Source organism: Hippopotamus amphibius, chromosome 12, assembly GCF_030028045.1.
Source record: "Hippopotamus amphibius kiboko isolate mHipAmp2 chromosome 12, mHipAmp2.hap2, whole genome shotgun sequence".
NCBI lineage: Eukaryota > Metazoa > Chordata > Mammalia > Artiodactyla > Hippopotamidae > Hippopotamus > Hippopotamus amphibius.
The window spans coordinates 71,751,622-71,775,003 of NC_080197.1; the positions used below are offsets into that span (position 1 = coordinate 71,751,622).

At 36.8% G+C, this 23,382-nt stretch overlaps 1 protein-coding gene across 3 annotated transcripts in view; it reads right to left on the reverse strand.

Annotated features, from left to right (window-relative positions):
- Positions 1 to 8,346: 8,346 nt before the first annotated feature.
- The window catches only part of LOC130832471 (mesenchyme-specific cell surface glycoprotein-like), a 56,730-nt gene continuing 41,694 nt past the window's right edge, over positions 8,347 to 23,382 (reverse strand). The window contains exons 1-3 of one of the 3 annotated variants that reach the window (XM_057700776.1): positions 16,612 to 16,671; positions 10,670 to 10,708; positions 8,347 to 8,971 (exon numbers count right to left, since the gene is read on the reverse strand). In XM_057700776.1, coding sequence (XP_057556759.1) covers positions 8,522 to 8,968 — 447 coding nt within the window. In that variant the 5' untranslated portion in view covers positions 8,969 to 8,971; positions 10,670 to 10,708; positions 16,612 to 16,671 and the 3' untranslated portion in view covers positions 8,347 to 8,521. Of the gene's footprint in view, positions 8,975 to 10,669; positions 10,709 to 16,611; positions 16,672 to 23,382 lie in introns of those variants that run through there. The other 2 variants (XM_057700778.1, XM_057700779.1) reach the window with 2 other exon arrangements.

A 23,382-nucleotide genomic window follows, 5' to 3' on the forward strand; every position in this document is an offset into this window, starting at 1 on the left:
TATCATAAACAGATCTGAAGATAAACAATCACTTTGTAGGACAAAAGAAGACAAGGTGTCTCTTAATTATCTGTAGTTCTTCACTTAATGTTGGTTTCGTGTGTCTAATTACTCTTAAAAAGTATTTAGTATCCTTATCATTAGAACTTAGGGAATCTCACGTAGAGCTGATTTTGCCTCTTTCTCCGTCTCTGTCTCTTTGTTTTGATCTGTCTCACTCTCTTCTCTCTTCCTTCCTTCAGAGTTGTTTTAAATATGTTTCAGAACATATAGCAGTTAATATCCTAACAATAACTGTGAGGGGGAGATTATTTTCATAGTTAGTTCTAAATCATTTCTCCAGGTGCAAAATTGTATGACTAATTCAGAGCAGCTGTAATAGCACCTTGTAGTTATTTGCGTCCCTATGGAAAGGAGGTGGCTCAGTCTCATAGTACTCGCTAGATGCTTCTCAGATCATCACGCTAAGCTCAACCTTGGGAAAAGTCTCAATAAGGTGACAGGTCTTCATCAAATGCTGTGTAATTCTATGAATGTATGAGGAATTAGTATGGATTAGAACCACAATTAAGGTATAAATTATGACTAAAATAAATATTGTCATATTGAGTTTCAAAAACTATTTTAGGATCACAGACAATAAAAGACATTCTACAATTATGAGAGAAGGAGAGATCCTATAAAAGTTTTTATAAAGTAAGGTTGACTAAAGAAAGAGCCTAAATAGAACTATTTAATGCTCACTGAAGGCTGTTTTTGCCACAAAAAACCATGTGAAAGTTTGCTTTTAGCAAACTAGGACTGCATCAGGCATTGACTATCAAGATACCATAAGATGAGGCCTTCAATCAAAAAAATGGATTCCATCTATGAACTGGTTTGCAAGGCAGAAATAAAGACACGGATGTAGAGAACAAATGTATGGACACCAAGGGGGGAAAGCGGGAGGGCCGTGGGGGGGATGAACTGGGAGGTTGGGATTGACATATATACACTAATATGTATTAAATAGATAACTAATAAGAACCTGCTGTATAGCACTAAACAAATACATAAATAAAAAGCAAAAAAATAAAATGTCAAAAAAAACCATGTTTTCCATCAAAAGCACATCATTTATGTTGTTGCAAAGATATTTTGGAGATATTGACCTTGTTAATAAATAGCAGCGGACTTTGTGCGAAGAGAAAATGTTTATAAAGAAACAGTCAATAAATTTAGCAAAAGTCAAAATTACTTTTACATTAGTTTCATATGTTAATTTTTTCCTCTCTGAATCTGAGAGTGCAAAAGATACACACTGATTAGATTGATAAATTTAAAAAGATTTACTGAATGCCTTGTAAGCTAAAGAAGCAATAGAAAATTAGATGCATAGGCTGAAGCTTACACACTTTTTAATATTATCTTAAAGATTATTGTTCTCACCCCCTACCTAATCGGAGACCAGTTTACGTGGATTTTATTAGACATGGAAACAAAATTCCCTGAGGACTAATGGGAATCTTGGAAGCTCCATGTTTGATGTCTTCATATTGTGGACCCTAGAAACTTGATCATTTACTTACGTTGCAATCTTGGTACCTCAACTTTCAATTTTTCTGTAAACAGTAACCAAGCAAAGGATACTTAGGTGGAAACAGAAGCCTTGTTATTGTACCTCTTACTGTACCTCTTGCTGTAGTCATTCTTCTTACTGGAATATTTAGGGTGGAAGTTATGTAGCCAAGGTAAGTGGTTTATCCTCTGAGATTGTATTATTTCTGAGAAATCATGCAGAGATGATAACAACTCAGGGTTGAAAGGAGTGTTTTCACTGTGACTTTCACTTCTAGTGTGTGAAATATTTTTCAGGCTTTCTCTAAGAGAATGTAATGAAGTTAAAGAGAATGCAGGCAGTTTCCTTCCTGCTTTTATTCCTTATTTAATAAATTGATACCCATTCACACACTGAATGTCTGAGCATCAGGCGGCGTCCTGGGAGCTAAAAATGTGGATGAAATGTGACAAAGTCCCTGCTTTCATGCAAGGCACAGTCATGGAAAGCAGTATGGATAGTGCCCAAGTAAACAAACGAACAGTTACAAGTGATGATTAATGCAACTGAAAATGTCTGGAGATGAGGGACAGCTTTAAAGAGCATAGTCAGAATAGACTTACTCGAGAAACTGAGATTTCAAGCAGAGACTTGAATCACAAGTATAACCCAGTCATGCAATATTTTGCACAAATAACATCATACCAAAAAGATGGCACAGCAAGTGCCGGTACCTGAGGAGCAAGTGTTTGAGGAAGAACAATAAGGACTGAATGACCAGAGTCTGGTGACTGCACGGTCGTGAAGGGCCTTACAGGTCATGAGAGGGAATGTCCATTTAAGTGCGATGGGACGATATTGAAGGAATTGAAACCATGTGCAACATAATTTGATTCATATGTAAGTTTAAGTTCACTTTGGTTATAAGGAAAATGGACAGTGTATGTGTTGAAGGTGGAGAGGAGTTCAATTAAGGGGACCAGCTGGTAATTATCACAGTAAGTAATCCACCTGAGAAATCATCGTGGCTCAGATATGGATGGTAGAAATAGAGTTAGGGAATTTTTCAGTGGATGAATTCTCTATATGGCTGATAGATCTTATTACTTGGTTAGGTGAAGGGAGGGAATTGAAGAAAAAGAAGATCCAAAAACCTTTTAGATGGTTTTTACTTTAGCAACTGGAAGTGGACTGCTAAGATTGAGGGGAACTGTTAATCGAGGGATGGGAAAATAGAAATCAAAAATTCTATTTTTTACATATTATGTTTGAGAGATCTATAAAATAATCAAATGAAGATGTCAAATATATAATTGAATATATGAATCTATAACTAAGGATAGAGATAATAGATATAAATTTGGAAGTCATTGACATATAAATCAGAAAAAAAAACCCATATATATATACATATATATACAAAGAAGTGACACCAGATTCTAGCCCTGAGATATTCACATCTTTAGAGGTTAAATAGTGGAGAAAGTACCAGGAAAAGAAAATGAGAATAAGCTCCTAGGAAGTTAAAGAAAAAGCAAGGAGAGTCTAGTGGAATGGAAATAAGAAGTGTCATTGTGTTACAAGGTGGGAGAGATCAGCTTTCCAACGCTGCTGAGAAAAATGGTAAAATCCCTATAGCGAAATAACCATTGGATTTGGCAACATGCACATAACTGGTGACCCTTACAAGACCAATGTTCAAGGAGTGTAGGGGCAGAAGTTAGGTTAAGTGGGAAGCTTAAGGAGGGAACAGAACATGAGAATGCAGAGGAATGGTGGGTACATAATATTTTTAGTTAGTTTTGTTATTAAAGAGAGTAGAAAATGAAGCATGGAAGCCAAGTAAAATTTTAGTGTTTTCATTGGTTTTGTTTGTAAGTTGGATGATAGAGGGAGGGAATGCAAATTGAAATGGTTCAATAGAGAGGAAGATAATAATGTAGGAGAGGAGAAGTAATTGCTGGGGCAATTATGTTAAAGTCACGGCCTTGACATAAAATGTGGAGCCTCAGAACTGAGAACGCGAACTAAACAGGTGGATGAGCCTGCAAATGTGGAACCAATGCTGTGTTCTGACAGATACTAACTACATCCATCCCAATCTTATTCTTGAGAACTAGGGAGATAACCACAGGTGTGTATTTGGACCCTCTGGAAGCACTGAAGAATTTGTTCCCCCTAAGCCTCCATTCTCACTGTAAGATGATGATAACATTTTTGTTGCTTTGGTATTCGTGTCAGGTCAAATTCTATTTTTAATAGCTCTCAAAATATCTAATTACCCCTCTTTCCCCAATTCAAAACTACTCTCTCAAATGAGCACAATCCTCTTTGAGGAGGGTTGAAGACCAGGGAAATATCTGCCACGAAAACTTGCAGTGAAGGGACTTCCCTGGTGGTCCAGTGGGTAAGACATCACACTCCCAATGCAGGGGCCCTGGGTTCAATCCCTGGCAGGAGAACTAGATCCCACATGCATGCTGCAACTAAGAGTCTGCGTGCTGCAACTAAAGATCCTGCATTCAGCAACAAAGATCCTGTGTGCTGCAACTAAAGACCTAAATCTGATTAGGATCTCTAAGTATTCAGAAAAGATCCAGATAATCTGGTACAGTCAGTATCCAAAAGGATTGGTTTCAGGACCCCCCTACCCCCACCCCTCCACCCCAACTACAGATACCAAAATCCATGGATCAAGTTTCTTATACAAAACGGCATCGTATTTGTATTTAACCTACACACATCCTCCTGCACTTTAAACCATCTTTAGAGTACTTATAATACCTAATGCAATGTAAATTCTATGTTAACAGCTGTAAATACAATGTAAACGTTATATAAATAGCTGCCAGCATGCATCAAATTCAAGTTTGCTTTTTGGAATTTTCCGGAATTTTTTTTTCAAATGTTTTCAATCCGGGATTGGTTGAATCTGCAGCTGGAAACTACAAATACAGGATAAGTACAGGCTGATTTACATCTGTATCATAAAATTTAAAACACATAACTAAAATTTACATACAAATGCCCATTTCTATCCTTAAGAAATGACTGGGTAGTAGAATCCTCTCTGTGACTGGCATTTAAATGTGGCAGGACTAGAGTCTGTCATACAGGGTGAAGTAAGTCAGAAAGCGAAAAACAAATACCATATGCTAATGCATACATACGGGAATCTAAAAAACGGTACTGATGAACCGAGTGGCAGGGCAAGAATAAAGGCACAGAAATAGAGAACGGACTTGAGAACACAGTGGGGGGAGGGGGTGGCGGGAAGCTGGGGCAAAGTGGGAGAGTTGCATTGACATATATACACCACCAAATGTAAAATAGCTAGTGGGAAGCTGCTGTATAGCACAGGGAGATCAACTCAATGCTCAGTGACAACCTAGAGGGGTGGGATGCAGAGGGTGGGAAGGAGGCTCAAGAGGGAGGGGATATGGGGATATAGGTATAAATACAGCTCATTCACTTTGTTGTACAGCAGAAACTAACACAACATTGTAAAGCAATTATACTCCAATAAGGATCTGAAAAAAATAAAAAATAAATGTGGCAGGGAAAAAAAAGAGCTATTCTAAAACCAGTAGAAGTTTGCTGCTTAGAACTCTAAGTGTGGCAGAAGAAATTCGCTTTTAGGGAGCATCTCTCTGTTCCAGTTAGGATCATATAATGAAGGCCCCCATGTTCGCCCATATGCAAATTAACAATTTCTGCATTGTCCTCATTGTCCTTAAAAAATCACTTTGGCAGGTCTCTATTCTTGGTTCTGAGGCTGTGAGGGTAAATGAGACATTGTTCTGTTCTTCAGAAGCTCGGGATCTAACAGAAGATTTAGGTTGGAAATGACAATGATCACTTTTAGAAAAGTGCCAAGAGAAGGTATTAGGAAAGCTCAGAGCCAGAGAGGAAAGGGAAGGTCTCATTTAGGAGATGTCACGTGAACTGGACCTTCGAGAGTAGAGGCTTGGGGGAAAGTGGAGTGAAATGGCTGAACCTATGCATACAGCATCACATTTTCAAGAGTCTAGAGCACTAAATAATACAGCAAGGTTGAAGTGAATACAAGAAGATAAAATGGGAGATTAGTGGATTAGTTCCAGATTGTGAAGGATGTTGTGAATGACAAACTGAATGTGAATTTGTAATGTATTTTGTGGGCAACAAAAAGATTTTTGGAGAGTGGAGTAGCAGGATCATTTCTTTGCCAACACTTCAAGCTGGGCTATAAACTGGTTAACATAAAGTTTTGTTTTAGGAGGAGGGCTACCTCTTTATTAAGAGATTGATGTTAATGTGAGGAAACTGGAGGCTCCCTGAGACAGCTCTTTTGGATGACATTTGGAGAGGAGAAATGGGGACTAGAGTTTGAGCTGAATATGATATTGCTAGGCATGCAGTTTTGAAACAGGAAAGCCAAGTTTTGGAATCTGTTTCTGGAAAAAGAAAAAGAAAAAAGAAAAAAAAACCCATAATATTAAATAGCTTATTTATAAACGTCCTTGCCTAGTCACTAAGCTTGTATTATACAAAACTGTTGATTTGGATATGAGACCATGAGCTTTGCTGTCCAGTATTTTGATTGAAATGATAGCAACTCATTATCTGGTAAATTATTGTCAGTTATTTTTAATGCCTAGTGTTATTATGAGATTGACTGGTTTTTATTTTTTACGTTTCCACCCTCCCCCCCGCCGCCATGCTTTCAATCAGTAATGGAAAATTGGGAAAGATCACAAATGAGACTCCTACCCTGCTTGCGTGGTGAAGAGAAAGCTGCTCATTTCTTCCCAAACTCTCAGCCAAGTCATTTCCAGGTGTTCCTATCCTCAGTCTTGTATATTTGCATTGTGAAATTCCATCTGCAGAATGATCACATTACTTCAGAAACTGGAAAGAAGGTCACTCAGGGTACTGAGAAAGCCAGAACAACCAGAGATTAATTTTGCTTCCAAGGAAAAGGCCAGTTCTAGATCTGATTCCAATGAAGACGGGAATAAGCAGAATTAAATATGTTTCATTTTGGTTTCTGTTACCCTAGCCTGTGAGGTAACTGAAACAGAAATTCATCATTCATACTAATACTAAAAGCAAACTACTTATGTCCTTGATAGAAATGTCCACCAGAGGCTTCATTTTTATCATCACCTAATTTTATAGTCAATCTTCTTGGCCTACCTACATTCACATGTGTGACTCCCCATAGGAGGTATAAACACATTTTAACACTCAGAGAATCAAAGAACTTCTCGGATAGGCAAAATTCCTAGCCTGACTGTACTGAGCCCACCAATCGAGGGATGCTTCCCTGTAACACCTGTCTCTGTTGGTCTCCACTCAGGGGCTTCGGAGGTGGATGGAATTAAGTGTGTTATAAGTAATCTGTGTCCACTCATTCATTTAAAACATCTGGTAAGTAAATTTTCTCACTGTATTATTACCTGGCTGGGGTTGCTGTAACAAAGTACTACAAAGTGGGTGGCTTAAACAACCGAAATTTATTTGCTCACAGACCAGAAGTCCAAGGGCAAGGTGCTGGTTCCGTCAGAGGGTTGTGAAGAAGAATTTGCTGCAGGTCTCTCTCAGCTTCTGGTGGTTTGCTGGCGACCTCTGGTGTTCCTTAGCTTATGCTACATCACTGCAATCTTGTCTTCATCTTCACACGGTTCTCTTGTGTACATGTCTGTCTTCAAATCTTCCCTCCTTATAAGGACACCAGTCATACTGGATGAGGGACTCTCCCTCTTTCCATATGAGCGCATCTTAACTAATCACATCTGCAACAGCCTTATTTCTAAATACAGTCATATTCTGAGATACTGGCATTCGGACTTCAACATATGAATGTCTGGGAGACATCATTTAACTCATAATACTCACTTTCTGGCAGATTTTACTGCACACTATTTCTAAAAATGCATATATGTAGAAGAAATAAGTTGAGGCAACCTGTATGAGCTAAATGCAGTGTGTGAAGTATATCTGTATGTCTCTAAACGAAGGGGAAGCCTGTCTGATTGACAGTTGAAAAATAAGTCTGTCTCCAACAGGGCATGCTGAGGGCCATCAGGTCCTGGGGGCTTTCTTGAATCCAAAACATAAACAGAACTGTAGTAAGATGACACACAAATCTTGAAAGACTGCCAGAGATCAAGGGAGTTTACAGGATCATTTTCTCTGTGTCTGAGCTGAGAATGTCTGTGTGTATTGATAATCTGAACTTGGCAAACTCCCTTGCTGGTCTCAAGAGTAAAATTGGTTTTGCTTTGAAATATTGGTGGTAATTTAAGTCCAACAAAATTATTTGAGCTACCTATAAAGCCTCACAATACAGAACATCTGGATTCCAATCAGGTTTTTGTATCTCCCAGCCTGTCCTTCTTATCCCTCTACTGAGAACCATGACCCTAGAAGGAAAACAAGAGCCAGTGCTTCAATGCTGATGACTTTATTGATGCTTTGAAGTCTGAGAAAGGAAATATCAAGACGTTTACACCACAGCAAAGTTCTCGGTCAGCAGATGTCTATCGATCTCTGAAACAAAAATTAGACAGAAGTAATAACTATGCTTAGTATCTCTACTATTAAGTAGTCTCATTACAAGACATCACATTGAGAAGAGAGGAGAAGAAGGAGGCAGGAGAAGGCCAGGAGAGGGGTAAGAGAAGGGAAGGGAAGGGAGGAAAGGTATTTGGGAGGGGAGGTGGACTTTGGGAAGGCTACATGCTAACATAAGAAAAGGGAGTGAAAAAAAGCTCAGGGTATAAGTAATACTCATGAGAATTCTCATGAGAATGGAGGATATTTTTCTATGTGTAAGGGTGAGACAAGAGATTTGTGACAAGGACAAATCTGGACAAAGAAGTTATGAGGGATTAAAGTCAAGATTTAAAAACAAGAAATGAACAGAAGCAAAAGAGAGAATTAAGAATTTAAAAAAATACACTAGGTTAGTGAAAAAAAGTACAATTAATACCTAAGGGATCACTGGAGAACATCTTTAGTTGGTCTTCCTTGTCTCTGGTCACCATACTGACCACCTTGGCCACCTCTTCCATGCGGTCCTCTCTGGCCACCATGGCCACCCTTACTGCCGTGGCCACCTTTTCCATGCTGGCCTCTCTGGCCACCAGGGCCACCCTGGCCACCCTGGCCACCATGGCCACCCTTACTGCCGTGGCCACCTTTTCCACGCTGGCCTCTCTGGCGACCAGGGCTTCCCTGGCCATTCTGGTCTGCCACCTCGGCCACCTTGACTACCTTGGCCACCTTTGCTATAAGAGCTTTCCTGACCTTCCTGGACATTCTGGCTATGAGGTCTATGCTGCTGACCGTGACCTTTCTGCCCATGTTTGCACTTCTTGCTGTGATGACCTCCATGTTCTCCTTGAGGGTTGAGTTGTAGTTCTGGGGGTTCTTCAAAGAATCCATCACCTGCTTAGGCAATGAAACACAGATGGAGAAAAGAAGAATAAAGAGCAAGGTCAGCCATAAACTTAAATGAGGCAAGTATGGAAACTACCGTAACCTAAATTTAGTTAGAAGTAACATATTACTAGTTTAAATGGTGTTAGGTAGTGACTGGGGCCCAGTACCCAGAAGAGAAGGGGCAGCAGGTCTTGTTTGCACCGGGGCCTTCACTTCCCCTCTTTTGATATTTCTGCTACTATTCTACACGGCCATCTGTCCTGAGCTTGCCACAATGTATATGAAATCATCTATAAACTGCCAGATAGCTCATGATATCTGAGAGAAACCACCAGATAGAGTCACTACGTCTGCCTATAGGAATACATGCTACCTGGACACAAATCTATTGAATAGGGGACATCTTTCAGCCACTCTGCCCTTCCCAATAGCAGAGCAATCATGTATCACTCACTCTCCTCTCTCCTCTGTCACCTTCTGCTGAATGTCATCTGTATTCAAACAGAAATTATAAGTAAAGCCCACCCTGTGTTGTCTCCTTTTGCAAATTTCTGGTCCTATAATTGAACCCAAGCCTTCACCACCTCTTGCATCAATGTTCAATCATTTCTTCATGATCTCATATTGCACGCTTGTATACTGTATTGCACCTTATGTCAGACACTAAGATTCCAAGCTTAAAAGATACGGCCTGTGATACACCCACACAAAAAATTGCTGGGTCACTCTTCTGTTCAAAATCTCTTTGTTGCCCAAAGAATAAATTACAAATTCAGTTTGCCATCCACAGCATCCTTCACAATCTGGAACTAACCCACATATTCAACTTTGTCCTCCTACTTTCACTTCAAACTTACTGGATTTAGTGTTCCTAGACCGTTGAAAATGTTGTACGAGGGTGAGGCAAAAACTTATTCGCACTCCGGTTATATTGGAACTTCTATAAGTTCTGCAGCCAGGGTGCAGAAATTTTTGACTGACTCTTGTATGTGTAGATTTAGCCACGCATTTCCCTCTGCTTTCCCCTACATCTCTACTCTCCAAGGTCCGGGTCACATGACATCTCCTGCTGAGACCTTCCCTTTTCTCCCCTGTTCTGAGCTTCCATGATACCTTCTTTTGCCACTTTTATGACAGTGATCATTGTTACATCCCAGCTAAACCTTCCTTTAGATCCCGAGTTCCTTAAGGACAAGAACAATGCTTCATTCACATTTGTATCTTTCATACCAAGAATAGGACCTTGCCGTGGTAATTGGTAAGTAGTACATTTTATTGAATTAATGTTGGGGTAGAGAATGTAGATAATCAAAGCGTTTCTTTCTGGAATCCTCAAACAGGCATGCCCTTATAAAGACAGCCAAGGCCAGGTAACTTAGACAAAAAAAAAAAAATCAGAAGGAAAACAGTGACCACATTCTCTAGACCTGAGAAAACTCTTAAATCTAAAGCAAATCATTTCCTTCTGGTTTTTTTTCCTTCTTTTTTTTGCCTTTTGTGCTCCTTCTGCAATGTGGAACTAATAAGATTAAACTATATATATATAGTGGAGTAGTTGAGAAAGGAAACTTTAAAGGTTAACCATGATTTTTAAAATGTAAGTAAAAAAATCATAGAAATTTTGGATTAGACTGATGACCCAGAGGTTCCTAGAATCCTTTTAGAAAAATTCTAAATAAGCTGACTGAATCTTAAATAACTCACTTGTCAGTGGGTGGCTTTCCTTTTGCCCTTGAAAGGCTCCTGCAAAGAAAGAATAAGAAAAGAATGAAGTATGAAATGACATCATAACCTGAAGGGAAGGGTCATTGTCAAGTCCGGAACTGGGGAATATCATTAAGCATGTAAAAGTTTTCTTTAAGCAGCAAATTTTTTGCTTGACTCATTTACTAAATTCTTCCACTTCTTTGGCAGCATAACTAATAATTCATTAGCTCTCCCACGTACTCTGTTCCTTTCTTAAATTCTCCCTCCTACACACACTTCCACCCATGTCATTAAAACTGACTTCAAATTTTTCATCTGATGTATGTACAACTAATAATGGCTTTGAATTTTGCCAACTCTGAATCAGCTTATTATTTAAACAGATATCAAGAATGAATCATCAGTGCTATAAATAAATAAGATGCAAAAGTAAACTTACTGATTGAACAACTATAGTACTTTAGTTACATTACATAGTATCTTTATGATTCAAATTAGTTAAATATCCATGAGCTAATGCTCCTACAAATGTAAAGGAATTCATTTATTAGCTATTGGTTATAAAAGGATTTAAAGAAAAGCATGTGCAAATGAATAGGGTGGCAAGTTCTTCTAACGTTCAGACTCTAGATCTCTGACACAAGAGATTCCAATGTGGAAAGGAAGGAGATAGCTCGTAATTAACAATGGGTTGAGGATCACTAAAACTTATGGGTTTGTTTTTTTTCCTTTTGCCCTTCTCTAAACTCAATTTTGAGAGCTTTCAAGAGACAAAACACTAAGCAAAAAAAGGGTTCTGAAGAAAAAAGAAAGGAATACATTCTTGAACAAGGATTTGCCTGGTCCTTCAAAAGAGACTTCAAAATCAGTACCTAGGATTTAAAAAGGAAAAAATAAGAAAAAAAAAAGACTGAGAGTAAACTCATCTTTGCCTCAATGACAGAGTGTTTTGGTGGTACTTTGGGGCATCCTACATTTAACAATCTTTTAAGTCATAGTTTTGCTTGAAAGTTATTCACATTTTGATAAATAAATGCTCTATGAAATACTCAAGGAAACGTGGCCCGGCACTTGATTATACTGCAGTGCTGCGCTTGGGAACTGTGTGAATTAGGAACAGAACTCAAGAAAGAAATCAATTTGGAAACAAGAAGAGACGTGGAGCAAAGGAATTGGCGTGTGGAATGGAGATATTAACTTGAAAATATTCAACATACTGAAGACAATTCCAAGTCATTTTAGATGAAGTAAAAACTAAAAAAGAGGTCACAGAATGAAGTGGAAAGATTCATGAACTTTGAAATCTGACAGGTCTGAGTCTATAATACAGCTTTGTCACGTGATAATTGTGTAAGCTCTGCAAAGTATTTAAACTCTAAAGTTATGCTTTAAACATAAACTGTGAATGTTCATAATTCAGATTGTTGCAGTGAATAATTAATGACGTAATATATTTACAGGACCAGGCAGAGACAAAATTCCAGTACATAATTTTTTAAAAAATAATCTTTCCTCAGAGATTTACTGTTATTCCCCATTTAATATCCAAACTATTACAAAGTGTAGAGTTTGAGGCTCAGAAGAGTCTTATCATAAAATACCCTTTTATAGATCCTTATTAAAACCTACATGTCTTCCAGAGAAATCTAAAATTACCATTTAGAATTAACCTTACCCATGAGCAGCAACTTTGTCTCACTACGTGGAAACAGGTTTAAACTCAGATAATCTATAAGAATTTCACGTATTTGTTTAATATTTCTATTTTCTTGACTTAGGCTGCCTCTATATAATGACAAAACATTTCCTAAGAAAATAAAATTTCATTCCAACTTCTAATATTCTTACAAGAGATCTGATATTTGCAGTCACTTAGACAATTATCTGGATTTTTACTTTGTATCTGGATATCTGTTACTATTAAGACATGCCATCCATCTTCTCTATTTAAAAGAGCCACCAATTGATAAAGAATTAGGCTTCATCTTTTATTATACATAACTTCCGTCATCATTACCTGATATTATCCATTTCTATGAATCCCTAGACTTACTATAAATGCATGCCTACCAAATAGTTATGTCACCCGACCTATAAGTATTTTAAAAGAGTAAGTAATGTAATGGAGAGAAAAAATTAATAATGCCTACTTAATGTCAAAATTTTGATGAAATAAATGAAAATTCAATCAAAATTCTCAACATTTGTGAATGTTCAAGTGTTTGATATTAAAGAAATGAGTTATCTAGATGAATTATAGAATTTTAACTCAATTTAAATAAGCTTTTTCATTCAAACAGAGTGAATAATTCAAAGTCCATATATTTAAAAACAGCAAAATTCATACCGTGAAGATGCTGGCTTAGGACTTAGGCCCAGGTTTTCAGAGAGATATTTGCAGTTGGAAAATAGAAACTAACGTTGCTTCCTCTTCTACTAACTTAAGGACATAAGATGCTTAGTTTCTGAGAAGGGTCAATCCAACCCTACTCTTTTCCATGAGTCTTAACCCCATCATCCGTTTATTACCCCCACTTCCCCCTCTTACTGCCATCAGTGCCATGAGCTGAGCTCAGGGCCAGCAGGGCCGTCAGGAGCAAGAACAGCAGCATCTTGGTAGAAGCCATGGCGTCTCTCTCTCTCTCCTGATGCTGCAGGAGCCCCAGGCACGCTCCTTTATAAGACCAAGCAGAACAGAATCACCTTTGAAGCCCATGGTTTGGACACCTTCACCCATTTCTGATTTGCCATTTGGGCCTCAACCAGCCTGGTTGGATTCCAGAGCTGGTCAAGCTCTTCAGTGGAGAAACCATAACTTGGTCAGATTCTTTACAATAATTGTTCATCTTCCTCAGCTGTTATTTATAAGTATTAATTATTGTCTTCTATTTTGTAATATTTTGTTCAGAACTGTGGTTCCCTGTTTTCTTACCCTATCCAACATTGTTCATGCTGTCCAAATGTCACTTACTCCAGGCCCCTTTCCTATAGAGTGAGCCAACCGAGTTATCATTAAATGAAAGGTTAAATAACAGAAATAGAATCACAAGATGAAAGGACAACAGGGATCAAGAAAGGCTAGTATATGTTATCTTACATGGCTTAACAAATGAAAGCAGTTGCCAGTAAGACACTAAAACCAACTTCAAACAGAAGACTGTAGTTATTCAGAATATGCTTGAGTTCGTAATTTGAATGGACTGTGAAATCTTAAAACTAAAAATTATCAGAATAATGAGTGGGCTAGAAAACAATATCATGCAAGCAATCATAGGATGAATTAAGGGAGTTCAGCTTAGAAAGAAAATAGAATGACTGAGCATGGTAATTTTACTTATTTATATAGAACAAAGAGCAATCTTGCATGTGTAGTTCTGGAAGCTACAAAAAGAGCTATTGATCTAAAAAGGAAGATATTTGGAGATTAATATAAAATAAGGTAAAATAATTTCTTACAATTATTTAAATTATATTAGATCATTTAAAATTTAATTTTAAATTTTCCCAGATAAATTTTAATTATCTTAAAATAACATAAAAATAAGTTTCTTGGGGTTGTGAAAACTTGAGACAATAGATTGAGTTCTTTAGGGGAAAATTAGTTTCTTATCACTGGATGTGCTTAGACACCAAGGGATCTATAACTAGCATGTTAAAAAAAATGTGGAGAATCATTAGGGTAGAATTATTCATATTTAACTATCTCTTTAACATGCTTTCAACAGAAGAAAAGCATGTCTTTCCTTTGGATGAAATTTCAAGAAGTTATACAACTTTTCTCATCAGGCTAAGATAATAAAATCTGCCAACTTCCACCCCCTGCCCCAGCTCAGGAAGAATTTAATCAAGAATTTTGTAAATTGTTGATATAGCTATTACATATCTTATAATGGTTATTTTTAACAGTCCTCATGTGTTATATATATTTGACTGTAAATATCCTTCAGAGCAGAAAATTTGTCTCATCTTATAATCTCCAGCATTCCACAAAGACATGGTATCTGGAAAGTATTCAATAAATATTTGTTGAATTAAACTGTTACATTTTAAAGTTAGTAAATATTTGTAATGATCTTTTTCCCCCTTTCTCATCTGAAAAAAAAGTATATCCTTTCCCATTCTCAGCTATGCTGACCAGTTGTGCTTTTGATCTCATTCACTCCTGCTGCCTCTAGTATTTTGTTTTTATAATTTTGTTTCCCTTTCCTTGCATCTTCAATCTTAACTAACTCCTCAACCTACAGCCAAAATAGTCTCAAGTCTCCCTTAGCCTAAAAAAGAATCTTCCATGAATTTTTCTAACCTGTTGTGCTACTACCCATTGTTCTTATTACAATGGTTACTCACTTGAAAACTGTCCTGAAATTACCCCCTAGAGAGGTCCCACTTTACCCCTGATTATCAAACAGCAATATTTCTCTTAGTCTTTTTATCTTTAACCTTTTGAAACTTTTAATATTACTTTTAATATATTTATATTTAATTTTAATATATTTACATTATTTATTTATAAATATTTGTAAAACTTTATAAATATATTTTATATAAAGTTTATATATTTTAAACTTTTTATATATTTATTTTTATATTATTATATATTTCTTCCCCCTTAAAGTCTTTTTTTTTCTTTTTACTCCTGTGAAAATAAATATCCTGATTCTTTTTATATCCTTTTATCATTTTGTCTGCTTCATTGAATCTTCATCTTTAAATGAAGCTATTACCTACCAGGTGGGGAAGATACTGCTAACTGCTTACTCATTATCTATTGTTACCAGTTGGCTTGCATAACCACAATACTGATTAGGGCGGCAATGTGTCCTGCTAAAAATATTTATTTTCAGACTTCTTTGCTTCTGGGTGTGACTGTGTTGCATAATTTCAGAAAATCTGAGGTTAGTTAAATTTTCTTTGAGTGGTACTTTTGGAAAAGACTGCTTCCAGAGTACTGTTTGCCTTTCCCCTTCCTACTGCCTGAAATGCAGACACAATGCCTTAAATTTTGTCATCATGCAATATGGGACTACAATGTAAGAATGGATTTCAACATGTTTAGTTTGGTGGAGTGAAGATAGAAAGATCCCTAATTCCCGACTGTATAACTAAACTTTGTACCAGTCCTGGCCTTTGAACATCTTATTATTTGAAAAAAACTAATTGGTTAAATTGCTTGTAGTTAGAAATGCAGCAGAATGAATGCATTCCTAACTGACACATCAAGTTTCCAACATCGACTTTGTCAGTATCATTTTCATCATTTCAACTGTCACATCAATAACAATCAATCGTTCTCACAATAGGCTGTTTGTTGGGGTGGGATACTAAAGTTTACACCAGCTGCTGAGATGACTAGAGGTTGAGAAATTAAGAAGAGTTGGAACCACAACTTCTTATTTTATAGGACTAATCCCTTGAATAACCTTTTTAACTAGGCAAATATGAAGCAATAATTCATCAATTTCTATGAAAAGAGTCCAAAAGTGCCTCAATAACTAGTGAATATTCCTTGATGTACCAAATCCTGGGCATATGATTTCAAAATGATCTGTGTAAGAAGACCAGGGATCTTCTGTGAGGGAAGAAAGAGAAGAGCTGAAGACATCTTCTCTCTGAAATTTAAAATTAGGGAATCCTGTCAGAGAAGACTAGGGTTCTTCTTCCAAAGCCCAGTGGCAGGAGAAAGGAAGTGGGTAGCTGTCCTAAGTCAACAACAGGGAAAGGAGTGATTGTGCGGTTAGGAGTCTGCAGAGACCCCTCCCAAAGGCACACTTGAGTTCTGGATGTTCTGTTTGGCTAGATAGCTCAACGAAAGGGGTGGCTACTTTGAGATTTCTGGGACAAATCTGGCGTAGAACCCTCTTGATGAATTCTGGGGGTTTGGGTCATCTTCCCTTGAAGAATTGCTGTCAAGATAACAACACATTTTCCACTCCCCATACCTCTTTGGATATGATCCTCAGAGATCCTGCTTCATTCATCACAAACGCTGCTTCTCCATCAAGGACAGGTTTTTGCAGTAAAGGTGCTCCTTTCCCACAGTAAAGCACCTTTGACAAAGACATTGTTCTTCTCTGAACCCAGTACTTCAGTAAAGGGATTTGAAGAGTTGCAAACTCAAGAGCCCAAGTTAGTTTTTGGTATGAAGTTCTCTTGATTGAGTGAGCACTAGCGGTTGGGATAGTCTTCCCTCAAAGAACATCTGACCTGTGTGGAGTATTTCCAGCCTTCAGCAGAGGCAGCTGTCAAACCTATCCCTTGGCTTGGCACTCAGATGCCATGTCCCAGAACAATCCATCTCTAATCCATGTGATGACAGCATTCTCTAGCCTCAAGAACAAACTCTATGTTCCTGTTTCAATACAGAGACACTAAAAAAATGCAAGCTATCACAATTCCATTGACCAATGTCACTGAAAGTCCTTAACATACAGGAATGAGCACAGGTGTTTAAAGAAACAGAAGCTGGAATTTTTGCTATCAAATGGACGGTGAATGCTCAAGAACTGCATTTTGTTTAAGTACTAGGGAACTATTTATGCCTGGGTTATAAAACCAGAGACATCAGTTAAACTCTCAATTCTTTATAAATGACATTCACAAGTATCTTAAAATCCAAACTTTCAAAACTGGATTTCTCATCTTTCCCTCAAAATTTACTTTCTTTGCCAACCATACTTTATACTTCCAGTGTCAGACTCAGTTTTATCCATTTGTCACCTTTATTCTTTCATAGGATAATAATCAAGTGTCTTCTTATTTCTAGAACTATGCTAGACATTGGGTTGCAAAGATAAAATTTCTAGCCACAAGAAGATTACAACCTCACTTGGAAATGTATACATAGAGACAATTACAATGCAAATATTTCCTTAGGTCAAAGCATACAGATAAAGTGGGAACCAGTAAATGGAGCCCTCAAGTCTGCCTATAGAGATCAGGGCAGGCTTCACAGAGAACATAGCATTTCAGAGAAGCAGTAAAATCATAGTTAAATGTCTTGTGGATGGTTGGATAAGGAGCACATTTTAGGAAGGGGAAATGTGTACAAAACAGAGACCCGTGAGAGAATGTACCATATTTGGGACATTGAATGGAGTTCAATATTTCTGAATTACAGTGTTTTAAGAGAGAAGAGACTTCAAGTGGAAAGAAAAAAGACTGGACATATAGGTAGAGACCAAGTGATAAAAGCTGATGACCAAAGTCTTGGGTGCCATGCAAAGGAGGTGGTATAAATTATATATTTTATGGAATGGGAGACAATTAATAAATTTCACACAAACAATAAGATTATTCAATTACTGTGTTAGAAAAACTACATTGTAACAGTGTTGAGAAGAAAATGGTCTATTCTAATTCTCCAAGAAATACATAGTGAGAGCCTGAGTTAGGACAGTGATAACTGGAATAAAGAAAGAAACATGCTCAAGGAGATATTTCAGAAATAGAATAAAGTTGATAGAATTAAAAGTAAAGTAAATAGAGTTTTCTGAGTTCAATTTCACTTTTTCTCTTTTGACTTATGCAACTAGTGACATTAGGGTTCACCAAGATATGTGGTTCAAGGAATTTTAAAAGGCAGATTTGGAGGAAGATGTGGTGAGGTTATGGTTTAAGGTGTTTGTGTAAGATCCAGGTGGAAATGGCTAGTGTCTCACATGTACCTGGAAAACAGATACTCAACAAAATTACTGGAATCAATATACTGCTATATAGTTCAGGATTAGACCTAGGGTGAAATTATATATTTGTGAGTTACATATATGTAGGTACGTAAAGCCATGGCAATTAATGAGATAAAATGCAAAGTGTATATCAGAGAAGAAAGGAAGAAAGACAGCTGAAGGATCCTTGGGGAACACTAAGAATTAAGATATAGGAGAAATCAAGGAGCCTGGGCAGTGGAGGGGAGAGACTAAAACATCACCAGAAAGGTCTCAGTGGCATCAACAAAAGAAGAAGAAAATACTAAGTCAATTAAGGTGAGAAACAAACAGGAGCCACTGAGAATGAGGAGCACAGTCTTTAGGAGAAAACAGAAGGCGACGAGGTATAAGTAAAACCGGAAATTAAATAGGCTTTTACGGAAAGAAAAAACACAACAGTAAAATTAAAATCCACAGTGGAGGCAGTCATGAACAAAATGGTTTCCCCAGAAAGTCCAATAGCACACGTCGTGGGCTATAAATGAAAATGTCTAAGGAAGTTTAGAGAAGAGGGTTGATTAAAAGTCAGGAATTCAAAGCCAGGTAGTTTGCATTCAAATCCTGATTCAGGTGTACAACATAGTGATTCATAATTTCTAAAGGTTTTACTCCATTTATAGTTATAATATATTGGCTATATAATTCACTTATATAATATTGTACATCTGGGAATTCCCTGGCAGTCCAGTGGTTAAGACATGGGCTTTCACTGCCGGGTTCGATCCCTGGTTGGGGAACTAAGATCCCACAAGCCACATGGTGCAGCAAAGAAAAAAATTGTACATCAACTACACCTCAATTAAAAGAAAAACACCCCACTTCTAATATAGTTCAATCCGTATTAGCATTGAAACTCATTGGTATGTAAGGGAAAAAAGGCAGGCAGAGAAAAATTTGTTTTCACCTGCATTGTGTCAGTTTGTTTCAATTTTTAAGATTCCACGATCTATGAACTGAAACTCAAATGGGGCGGGGCAGGGCATCTCCATTTAGGGAATTAATTGTAGTGCTGGCTTCCATATTTGGTGGGGAGTGGGGGTTGAGAAGTGTAGGGGGGAAAGAAATCTGTTTTTGCAACTTATCTCTCCTATTTTTAAAAAAAAATCCTATTTCTGTTGCTTCCTAATCACATAACTTTGGGAAAATTACTCAGCCTCTCTGACCTTATTCTTATTGTGATGCAGTTAAAGAATAAGACAGAGAACAGGCAACCAACATATAGTTATCTTGGCATAGAAGCAATAATCAAAGCTAGATTATGAGGAAAAAAATGCTTTTGTAAGTTGATAAAGGCCAAGTAGATTGAAAGGGCAAATCAATTTTTAAAAAAGTCCAAATTACTTATATGTCACTAAAATTTTAAAATTACAAATATAATCATTTTATTTCCTAAAGGTATGCAGGTAATCCATAGAGGTGGGTGTAGTTACCAAGAAATAAAATTCAGACTGGCCTAATAATATAAGAAAGTATAATACTCCATACATAAAATTAAAGAATTGTACATTAAAGCTAAGAGATACCTTTTTCCAGATATCAAATCAGCAAGGGTTAAAAGCTTGGTGAGTGTAAATTGATACAAGAACCTTGGAAAATTGTTTGGCAGTATACAAACACTGAACGTACACACACCCTATGACATAGCAATCTGAGTCTCACACGTAGACACAACAATAATGTAAGGTATGTGCACTACAGGGCAGGTGCAATGATTCTCAGTCTTATTTGAAATAGTCCAAACTGTAAGTAACCCATGTGTCTGTCAACAGGAAAACAGGTGAATAAATTTTTATAGAATGGAATATTATACAGCAATGTAAATGAACACTCCACAGTGATCCTCATACAAAATGTTCAGTGAAAGAAATCAAAGAGAGTATATATTGTTTTATTACATTTTTATATAGTTTAAAATGGTAAAATGAGGCATCATGGAAAGATATGTATGTAGGAGCAATGGAGGTTGTATCTGAGAAGGACACAAGTATTCCTTTAGGGTACTGTAATATATTATTAATATTCTACTTATAGAGCTGATTTTAATTACATGACTGTGTTCTCTTTGTAAATAGTTGTCAGTATACATACTTGCAATTGGTGCATTTTTCCGTAGGCATGTTATACTCTAACAAAAAATATTTAAAGTTAATAATCTAGATGATATCATTTGTTTATATATACTATGTTGATAAGGATATAGGAAACAGCCTTTCTCATATATCTTTGGAGAATTCAAATGTATACAATTTTTAAAAGGTAAGTTGTTTGATCTATCAAAGGGCACCTAGTGTTTTATTCAGAAATCTTATTCTTAGAATTTATCCTGTATATGTTACGGCATGAGTAGGTAAATAAATAAATAGAAATTATTTCAGCACTGCTTGTAATAGCAAAATACTGGAAATAATATAAATATTGATCTAACTGGTTAAATAATTATGGACCATCAATACAATGGAATATAATTCACTCATTTAAAACAATTCAATAGATATATATGTATGGCGTGCATACGAAATGCATGTGAAAAGACATTCAAACAATATTGTTAAGTGAAAAACAAAGGTTAGTATGATCCCATTTCTACATAAAAGAAAAGGAATCTTCTCTCTCTGTCTCTCTCTCTCTGTCTCTCTCTATATATACTGTATATTTATATATATAACTAATATATACTGTTATATATATTATATAATCTATAACTATTTTATATATGTATATATACTTTATATATAATTTATTATATAATATATGTTTTATATAATGTCATATATGTGTCAAAAATTATCCGCACTCTGCAGCATTAACAGAAGTTTTAACACAACTGGAGTGCGGATAATTTCTGACTCGCCCTGTGGCTATTTATATGTAATCTATCTATTTATCTATCTATCTAGACATAGAGCCGTGTTCAAAGAATATCTGAAAATATAATCAAAGTTTTACCAGTGATTTTTTTCTGAAATGAAATTGTGGTGGAAATGAGTAAAGCCACCTTTTTTTTTTCCTTTTGTATTGTATAAACTTTTTATAATGATGTGTTTTTTTTATATTTAAAAAATGCTAATGAAATGAAGGCCCTTGCCAGCAAGCTGTAGTCTGACAGCACGAGTGATGCTCGCCCCACAATTTGCCTCAAGCCTCAACTTCCTGCTTCCTCATTTTCTTCTGCCAGGTGTTGATCTTGGCTTTTAACCATGACCTCAAGTCTAGATCCATTTAACACTTAGCACCTTCCTTTCTGTCATCCTGCAATTAACTCACTTCAACTCTTCACTCTACTTGGCCTTATCAGACTGACTACGACATTTACCTCTTTCTACCTGACAATTGACCTTCACTTTATTTTTTAATTTCAGATCTTCCTTCCAGATGTAATTTACTTTCACCACCTGCTCTTTAGAAATGATAGTCATGACCTTGGTTTCAATGTCCCATGCCCATCCTTGAGGCCAATAATCAGTATCAAAGGATATTTAAGTAAACTTGGGTTCTATGCCCAAAGCATTGTATAAGTTCTTTTAGCCGTTTTATTATTTAATCTAATCCTGACAACCTTGGAAAGTAGGTGCTATTATCATTTCAGTATTATAAGTAAATAAATTGAGGCATAGATTATATTTGTCTTGTAAATTTGGAGCTCAGATTTGACTTGAGGACTGTTTGACTCAGACAGAATCCATGTGTTTAACTACTACATTAGACTGTATATAAGACTTTGCCCAACCCTGATTTTAATCTGCTTCATATTTTTATTTGTATTATAGTCCTTATTTGCTTATAAATTTCTCAGAGGAACTAGTAATGTTTAGTCTTTATTCTTGGAACACTGAGCATGCAAATAAGGGTACAGTCCCTCACATTTGCTTTCCACTTTTGAGTTCTCACTAATTTCTTTCTATTTTATGAACTTGATAAAAAAATGTTTTAATGCAATATCAACTTGCTGATGCTATTACAGTCAAGTGAAACATCACTGTAAGACAACCACAATTAAATCTCATCCTATAATTGAATAGCTAGGTGGTAAATGTAGTGATCTAGGAGTCAGAGACAATGGGTGCTAGCAACAAATAAAAAGCCAAATATATTTGGATCTTGAAGGAAAGGTTTCTGTTGAATCACCAACTTACCTGGAATTCAGGTTTTCGAAAAAAAAAAAAACTATTATTCACAACTTTTTCTACTAAAAGGCTCACCTATTCATATACACCTTTCTGATCAGAAATTTCATAGTGATCACAGCTTTCGAGATTAGTCAGCTCTGATTGTTATTAAAGGGAGAAGAGGAGAGAGAGAGAGAAAGAGAAAGGGTGCTAGTAGCATGTGCTCCCATTCCCCTGGAAATAATAAATGAAAACACATGTTGTCCATATGAGATGGTATTACATTGCATTGCATTTAAGAATGATTGGTCAGCTTACTAATTATATCAGACTGATTCACTAATACAACCTCAAAAGTGTGGTAATATTCTATTCATCCAAAACTTTGCTAAAGGAGAAAAAAATGCATTTGCCTGGAGAAACAGGCTTGGAGAAGCAGAATGCTCTTTGTCAATATGTGTCTTTCTAGTAGTGTGAAATACTGAAGAGCAAGCTGATGCAGAAGCAAAGAAGCTGTAAGTTCAAGACTGAAGGCACTGGGGCATACCATTCTCTAAGCAGGTCACATGACAGCATGGGTTATTGCTGAGTGTATGCTGTTTAAATGTGGAGATTTAACTGAAATTAAAAATGTATTTTAGGGACTCCCCTGGTGGCACAGTGATTGGGAGTCTGCCTGCCAATGCAGGGGACACGGGGTTCGAGCCCTGGTCTGGGAAGATCCCACATGCCACAAAGCAGCTAAGCCCATGTGTCACGAATACTGAAGCCCTTGCGCCTGGAGCCCGTGCTCTGAAACAAGGGAAGCAACCGCAGTGGGAAGCCCGTGCACTGCAACAAAGAGTGGCCCCTGCTTTCTGAAACTAGAGAAAGCCTGCACACAGCAATGAAGACCCAA